Source organism: Cyprinodon variegatus, unplaced genomic scaffold, assembly GCF_000732505.1.
Source record: "Cyprinodon variegatus isolate N-32 unplaced genomic scaffold, C_variegatus-1.0 Scaffold1441, whole genome shotgun sequence".
In the NCBI taxonomy this organism is placed as follows: Eukaryota; Metazoa; Chordata; class Actinopteri; order Cyprinodontiformes; family Cyprinodontidae; genus Cyprinodon; species Cyprinodon variegatus.
The window spans coordinates 106364-115321 of NW_015151894.1; the positions used below are offsets into that span (position 1 = coordinate 106364).

The window sequence follows — 8958 nt, forward strand, 5'->3', positions numbered from 1 at the left end:
TGTATGTATGTATGTATGTATGTATGTATGTATGTATGTATGTATGTATGTATGTATGTATGTATGTATGTATGTATGTATGTATGTATGTATTTGAGCCTGTTGATTGCTATAAAATCCTTCCACCTATAAAATAGGATCCTGGACAAGAATGCCCCAACTCTACATGGCTTGAATGTAGATGATATGGTTATTTAAACTTCTGGCTTATATTTACTGGGATGAGCCATCTGTCAGAGTTAAGTGCCAAAGACCAATAAATAAAACATTTATAGATATTTTTTAGATAAAAGTAAGAAAACAAGCGAATCTTTGTAATATTGGAAAAGTAAAAATAAAAGAAGTAGAAGGAAGCATGGTGAATAGTTTACTCTGGTCAAATGTTTTGGCTAAGCAAGGAAAATATTCTGTTTAGAATAAAATCACTTTTACCCATGGCTGTAGTTTCTTTTTTGTCTTCTTCAATTCACCTGATAAAGGTGTTTATACTACTTAGGCCAATGAGTGTTGAATTAATACCACTATTCATTCGATAAATAATTTATCCACAAACTACATTTAATAATGAGTTTTTTTTTCACTCTTAATAATCTTACATCTTAAGTAACAGAAAGCAGGATCGTGCGTTTCTACGGAGTCTGATTCGGAGCTGTCCGTGGTGCTGAGGGTATTCTATATTACTGCCCCAGGGCGCACGGGGCCCTCAGACAGCCTAACTGTTTCTGATCTGAAAGAACAAGCGAGTATAAGCAGTTTGGTCAGTTTCTAAACCACAAGGGCGTGGAACAGAAACACAAAATATTATCTACAAATATTTAGTGCTCAGAGAGCCATAAAACAGGTTCTCGGTTAAAAGAAAATGCCGATTTCCTGGTGTAGTTTCTGTAGGAACAGGCTATTGCCACCTGTAACACAACGCGCTTACGTCATAGGCAGAGTAAAATATCTGATTGGCTGGTGTAATCCTTAAAATAAACCGTCATGTCAACACTGACTAGATTATGTGGACATAATTTTCTCAAGTAGACGTAAATCGTCCATCTGTGTTTATAAAGGCTAATAATTCCAGTAATATATCCTAGACTTCATATGTGGATGACTTCAGCACCAACAACAAGCACTTCGCAGTCCTACCTGCACTGACTGGAGGGGGAGGCTGCTTCCATGTCTGATGACGATCTGCTGATAAAATAATCTGGTAATGTGGCCGTAGCACGGTCTCTTGTCCTTTAGGAGTTCACGATGGTTACACCGGCAGGAGATGGAGACTGCGGATCGAGCGGCGGATCATGCTACGCGCTGACGTGGGCGTACATATGCTGAAGGGGTGGGGCATAGTCAGCTCACTGTTCCCTTTGAACAAAATCCTATTTTCTACAAGGCTGGGTAACTCAGTGACCCGAATAGAGTCAGAGACGGGGTTGGAATGCTGATTTCGGAACATGACAGGACTGGGAACTGCGGGAAACCATTAAAAGCTACTAGAGGGAAGGTGGAACTCGAGTGTTAATCAGTTATCATCTGTTTCAAACATTAATACAACAAAAAGACTTTTAAAGATAAAAAATACCAGAGAAGAGATTACATGGTATTTGCCTAAAGCAAGCTGTGCAAATAGTTTTGCTCCAACTGTCTCACGCAACAATACAAAGTGCTGAGTCATGTGTTGGAAAAAAGGGGAAGGTGACAGTGAAATAATGCAGAACAAGTACCACTAACATGTATATTAGAAAACAAACACTCAACAGACTATTTTAGGAAGATGTTACTGTAGCTTTCTGTCAACAAAAAGGGTTTTCTTCCAGGTAAATAATTAACAAAGTAGATTTTCGATATTTACAGTTTTAGAAATGATTTCAAATAAGCTTAACTGAAACTGACCTTATGTTTATCTTACATACTTACATGTAAGTCTTTAAGTAAGTCAAACAGATTTTACCTTTATACTTGTTATGTCATTTTATTCAGGCTGGGGATATCTAATAAAAAATAAAAGATGAGAAAAGTATGACTGGGATCTAACATAAAAAGTAACAAATACGATGTGCTAGGAGTAGAGGAGAAATGGGCAGTCATGAGGATTTGAGTTAGTTTAATGAGGGAGAAAATGTTATGAAAACAATACTTATCAGAACATCTCTTAAAAATTCCCTCCAACTGTATGTTCCTAGCCTGAGTTATAAGTTATTATTAAACGTAGTCCAAAATACAGCAGTGAATCAGCTTAATGTTTATGGCTTTTTAAATGCTTTTCAATTCATGAAATGAGGGAATGTTTGATGTTACCTATGTTACTATTTTTATAGTATAGTATATGTGTTCGGTTTTATTTTATTTGATTTGATTTGATTCAGTTAAATTCAAGCCAATTTAGTTACATTCAGTTTAATTAAATTAAAAAATATATTTTGCTAACCTCAAAAGAAAGTTCAATGTTGTAGAAACTCTACAACTTCTTTAGCTTCGTTGAGTTGATAAAATAAATAATAAATACATTTTCATGAATAAATCATTCTCTTTTTCTATTTTATTTAAAATTAAACTGGATTTCATGGTATGGTCTTTAAAGTATTTTTTTTGTCTTTCTTTTTCCTTCATATTAACACTCTTAACTGCCTACAATATGAATAGTGCCATACAAAGAAAGTTAGACAGTAGGATAATGCAAAATGTTAAAAAACAGAAACTGTTAAAATAAAAAACAAACAAAAACAAAACGGATGTAGGTGATAACTTTACCCCCAAATTCCCAAAATCTCATTCCTATCGGACTCCCTTGAGACGTTTTGGCCAAATCTGCAGAGGCCACACCTCGTGAACTGGAGGATTTAGAGGATCTACCTCTAAAACATTCTTGCCAGGTATTGAATCTCTCTCTCTGGGGTCCAGTTGAGTCCCGGCCTGAATGGCTAATGGATATTTTGGCAGCAAAAGAGGGAGTGACGCATAGGCTGGTGGTCATAGTGTTCTTTTACTATTATTATTTCCCATTAGTCATATTTTAGTCTAATCATATCAAACATGGGTAAAACTGTGCATATGGAGTCCACCTAGCCATTAAAATAGAGGAATGAGTTTTATCACAGCATATCAATAGTATTTAAGTAACATATGAAACTTTTTTTTTTAACTTCAGATATAGTGGTTATAAAATTCCTCTGTGCACTTTTACCACAAGAAACTGATGTGGAACAAGCAAAGGTGTTTATTTATTGAGCCAGTATTTGTGATTTAAATACATACGGTATACAGAGTGTATGGGGTGGATTTTCCTTATCTCTTATTATATTTGGCTAAACATTTGTTTGCATTCCTCACTATTGATGTATTTACAAGATATCTGCGTCATTGCTGGCAACGCCTCTTCAGTAGTTTATTAACTGGACAAAGCTTAGTAGGACAAACCTAGAAAGTTAAGTAAACCCTGCTTCTTCTGATGTTTATTTGTCTACAACAGCAATATTGAAATTTAAAAACACTGCAGATATTTGAACCTGGTTTTCCTGATGAGCTCTCACGCTCTCATCTAAAATACCTACATTTTTGGCAATGCCCAATGCTTTTAGGAACCTTCTTCAAACAACCGATTGCCTTAATAATTAGCTTGGCTCCTTATAGGGAACAAAAATCAATCACTGACTGCACTGACCTAAGCACAGCAATTTGTTTTATCGGTCTTCTTTTATGAGTGCTAAAAGTTTTAAATTAGATTCATATTCAACAGAAATAAGGATGGATGAATGGTTGAGTAGATTTATTCATTCATCCATTTATTTTCCAGGAATCACATTCAAATTACAATTTAACAACATACATACAGATACCCATATACTTCCTAAAAAAGGTGGAGCCTTGTCTGATCAGATTATATTTGATCATTTTTGTTTTATGTACCTGTAGTCTTAATTACAGAAGGACTGAAGGATTTATTTGAAAATCATTGGACAAAAAACTGCTGACAAAGTGCCATCCATCAAGCAGATGGTGATGGCAGTAGTTGGTGGAGATGATCAGGAATTTTCTGGGAGAGGCTTGTTTCTTATCTAATTGCATACAGTACTTGAACAAGATGTTAATGGTGCGGCAGTAGCATCAGATAAATGAGTTTACCCTTCAACAGGAGGGTTGTTGGTTCAATGTCATTGTGTCCTTGGGCAAGACACATAGTCCACATTTCCTAATGATAGTGGTCAGAGCCTGTTGGTGCCAGTGTATCACAGCTTGGGTTCTGTTAGTGAGCCTCAGGGCAGCTATGGCTACAGTTTAGCTTTTGACCATCAGTGTATGTGTGAATGGGTGAATGGCTGAATGTAGTGTAAAGAGCTTTGATTTAGTCTCCTGGCTTAAAAAAAATGCTATATAAGTACAGGGCATTTACCATTTAGGTGAATAAAAGAACATTGTCTAATTTCTATTAATGTTTCCCGGTAATTAAAGGGTTAAGCTTTAGAAAGGAGTTCTGAGAAAAGTGGACCTAGCCCAAAAATGTGAAAAAGCACACCTTTCAGGCCTCTCACCCTTACTCTCTGCTGTCCTACAGCCCTTCTTTCATAGCTTCTCCCTCCTAGAGGAGCATAATTTCTTTCAAATATTAGCTGCCTTGTGATCTTCTCTCAGAACACAGTGACAGTTTGAAAAATATGTCAAAACAAAAATCCGTGTGTCATGATCTGCCCTGATAGCTGGCCTTAATTGTTGATTTCACTCACCTGCCTAGTTCTAACCGGCTCCTAATCATCTCTCATCTGATCCACCTGGAGGCTCTGTTTTATATTCGGTCCAGCCCATCTATTGAGGCCAGATCATTATTTGCTGTTTGTTTGATTTTTCTATATCCTGCCTATTGTTTTTTTTTAGTTTTAGTTATTTCCAAGGTTCATGTCCCTGTTTCCAGTAGGAGATTATTATTGAGCCCATGTCTTCAGGCTAGTTTATTTCCTAACCAGTGGTGAGAGCGTTTCAACATTTACCGAGTGATTCTTATTTCCTCATTCCATTCCCTCTCACCCACTTGCCCCGTCTGTCCCTGTCTGAATTGTTCGCCTAAAAATCGGTTGGACTCCGGTTGGAATCGGTTGCTCAATGCACGGGACTCTGAACCTGTTCTCCCAGGTGCATTTCTGTCTGAGCTGGTTGCTCAGTGCACGGGATTCTGAACCTGTCCTCCCAGGTGCGTTTCTGTCTGAGATGGTCACTCGAAGCATGGGAGTCTGAACCTACCTTCATGCTCTGATGGATTCCTGGAAATCGGATGTTTCCGTTCCTGTGTGGATCGGAACCCCTGACCGGCTGACTGCGGACTCCTGGATTCCAGAACTACTCCAGTCTGATCTAAATTCTTGTCCTGGATTAGAGTCCAGGACATGAATTTAGCAGACCAGAGCGGGGACGCTCTGGACAGCTCAGAGCCGCATCTCGTTGGCATTGTATCGGCTTATCCTGCCTATGACTGAGAGGATGGACTAAACTGTTAAACCAGGTAAGTGACTCTTACATCAGTGCCTTGATCTTGGCACTGATGCGTGGCTCGATTCCATTCACTAGCCTATAGCTCTGCCCGGTTTCTCGTTGCCATTCAGCCCTCTAATCAGTCATCAGGTAAAATTATTCTTGAGCCAATGGTGAGAGTTTTCTAGCCTTACCTTAGTGTTTCTAATTGTCTGATCCTGGCCCATCTTTTGCCTCTCAAATACTGAGCCTGCCTGTTCCCATTGGCTCTGTTTCCCTGACCTGTCTTTGGAACTGCTTCCTGTCACCAACCTGGTTTTCCCTTTGGAACTTCTTTGGACCTCTGATCTTCTAGTTCTGAACCCTGAGCAAGTCCTCGACACAGGCTTTGGCTTCGCCCTCTGGATTTCCCTGCCCTCCTTTGTCTGCGCGGATCTGGTCTCCTGCTTGTTCTCTGTCCTGCGGGGCTTTGGCTTAAGGACACTGGGTGGCGCCCAATGCATCTTGTTGGCAGCCCACAGGCTGGGTCCTAGCTTATTCTCTGGTCACAGACTAAACTATTAAACCAGGTTAGTGACTCACACGTTCATAATCATCCTCTGTCAGAGGATGACCATGACAGGTTAACTAACCTGTCTAATCCTGCCTTAGATGTCCTTGCTGTTATTGCAGATCCGCCATTTTTAAATAAACCTTTTTGAATTATCCAACTGTCTGTCTGCATTGAATACTGGGTCCCCTGTTCTGAGCCTTGACAGCATGAGAGGTTATTGATATTATTGAAACTATTTATTGATAATTATTCCTAAATTAATTAAAATAGTGTAGTTTTAATTTTGATACATAAGTTTTCAGGAGTTGATGTGTTTAAGGACGCCGGGTTAGATGCAGTGAGTCATTGACTTTGCAGCAATCACTCCTCCTGAGCCAGCAAGTTCTCACTTAAAATGACCCCTCTTTAGTAGGTAAAGACCTCAAACACAACCTGGGTCAATATGATTGGCCATCTGCTGTGAGCAGTTGGGGGTTGAGGAAATCCATAAGGGGAAAAAAATGACCGCAGAGCTGGTCCAGCGGTCAATTTCAAGAAAAAGAAAAGAGAGTTAAGGCACCACTAGCTCCATCAATGGCCCATTCAGAAGAGACTGCTAAACTCACAAGTATTTGCATGTCATATATTAATAATAAAGTGTTTGGTCACTTTTTTTTTTTTTTTTTTTTCAAAATACACCTGATTTCTAAACAGGAATGTTGAGTTATACCTTGTTCTTTTTTTTCCCACTAAAATATATTTACTGCTTCTGAATAGTGTTTTTTTTTTATATTCACACAATGAGCTGTTAAATGTTGCATATTTAATATAACTTTCTACAACATTAATAATCCATATTTAATGCTCAAATTCTCTTTTGACCTACCCCTGAAATAGGCTAAGTGCAGTTAGATGTTTCTTTCTGTCTGCTACACTGATACTGAGGTATATGAGGACTGTGTTGCTTAAGCATCAATCACAAAGTGGGGTTGATCACTCTCTCTGAACCAGGAGTTCTTCATTAATGTCTCATTGCTTTAAACCCATAAGCATTTAGTTGAGCTGAACATTGTTTATCCATGTCTGATTATAATAAATTTGACAGGCATCATAGAGGCAGGCAATGCCGACTAGATAACAGACCCTGTCATGTGTGATTGCAGATAACTCCATCATCATTTTCCAAATTCTCCAGTCCACGGAGGTTCACCTGCCCCACAGGCTCAAGACTCCAGAAAACAGCGCTCCGCAGCACAAGATTAACATTAATAAATGTTGTAATTCCTTCAGATATCTTGAGTGATAACTTATGAGAAATCAGCTCCAAGGCCTAAAGTTAGCACAATGACAGGCAGCCTTTAGAAGTGAGGCAGATTCTTAAAAAGATTTTTTTTCCTAGCAAAATAGAATAGAAATACTATTCCCAGTTCCTGTTGTGTGGAGTGAAATGTGGGTTTATTATGGAAAAAAAGCCTGCAAAGAATTTAGGATTTGGCCAGAGGGTTAACTTCCTGTAGGAAAACAAATACAAACATTTGAATAGTTTAGACCAATGGTCTCCATCCTATTAAATAAGATAAAAGAAACTACATCCAATGTTGAAAAAAGAATTTGGAAAGGAATCTGTCTCTGTTATTTGCAAAATAACACATATCTAGACGCAGAGGCGTGGACATATCTAGAAAATTTTCAGTGGTATTTGAAGCTGTGGGTGGATCTATAAAATATCATGGGGTTGACTATTAATACAAGGTACATGTTTTTTAGTCTTGGTAAAAGTATTTGTAAAAGTTTTAGAAATCCTGCCTCTTTTCCATCCTCTCCAAGTTTTGTCTTACTTTTTGTTTGTCCAGCATATGAAATACCAATTAAATGTGTTTTAATTATTGGTTGTCAAAATGCCAAAAGATTAAAGGGAAATGAATGCATTCTGGGAATTTTATATACCAACATTTCCTCCTCTCACTCAGCGGTTGCTATATGTTCAGAGTTGAAAGCTTAGAAAGGCATCAAAAAGTAATAAGCACTGACTCAGCAAATTTAGCTGTAAGAATTTGCATCTCCCCTTTTATGATTCTCTGTTGACTCTTTAAATATGCAAATCTGAAAGTGACAAGTCTCCAATGTGAGCCACTTATCCACTGGTGATAGGTGAAAGTCTTACTCAGTGCACAGCAGATAGGTCAAAAGAGGAATGTGTTGTCCTTTAAATAGGTTGTACGGCTTAAGTAAATATTAAATAGACAATACTATTTTTAGACTTTTTCCAAAAGGTCTGAATCATTGAAACTGCTGGGTTGGTTTTGTTGGAAGACAAATCTCCAGGAACACCACCTCTTAAAAACATAGATAAAACTGCTTAGATCATATTTTTGTGGTCAGTGTGTGGCCCATTCAGTTTTGAGTTTGCAAATAATAATAATAAAGAAAACATGTCAACTACATCTAATAATATGTTTTGTAACATGTGATTAACTGCTTAACACACTAATGTGGGTTAATCTATCTCAGTCCTGGAGGTTAAAATTTACCAGTAATATTAATATTAATATTTTTACCAGTAGATATTGGTGCATAATGCAACACACTGCTAGCTACTGGCCATCCACTACAAGTGTGGCATTTCTTTCTCAAATCCCAGATGGTCGATTTTAAGGCACCTCAAGTATGTCTTGTTAATCCTTTAAGAGAATAAAAACCTTGCTGATAAAAATATATTTTTTTTAAGCAAGACATTTATATTGAGAATAAATTCTAATTGATCTCCTGTCCACTAAACTGGACATCATGCGTCAGTAACTTTACTTCAACATCAATCTATACTGTTGCTTTGGCTTTTCAAGAATATGCAAAACCTGCAAAAAGTGCATAAACTAACTTATATTTTAGTCCAGAAGATGAACAGTTTGGTAAAGAAAAAAAAAGTATTGCTGCACTTTAATTGTTTTTTTTTTCAATGTTTCTTCTTGCTGTATATA

General features: G+C 37.6%; 1 protein-coding gene across 2 annotated transcripts in view; it reads right to left on the reverse strand.

Moving 5' to 3' along the window:
- Positions 1-1288, reverse strand: part of LOC107103415 (purine nucleoside phosphorylase-like) — an 8950-nt gene extending 7662 nt beyond the window's left edge. For both annotated transcript variants that reach the window (XM_015403121.1, XM_015403120.1), the window contains exon 1: positions 1135-1288. In XM_015403121.1, the coding sequence (XP_015258607.1) occupies positions 1135-1166 (32 nt within the window). In that variant the 5' untranslated portion in view covers positions 1167-1288. The remainder of the gene's footprint in view (positions 1-1134) is intronic.
- Positions 1289-8958: the final 7670 nt, after the last annotated feature.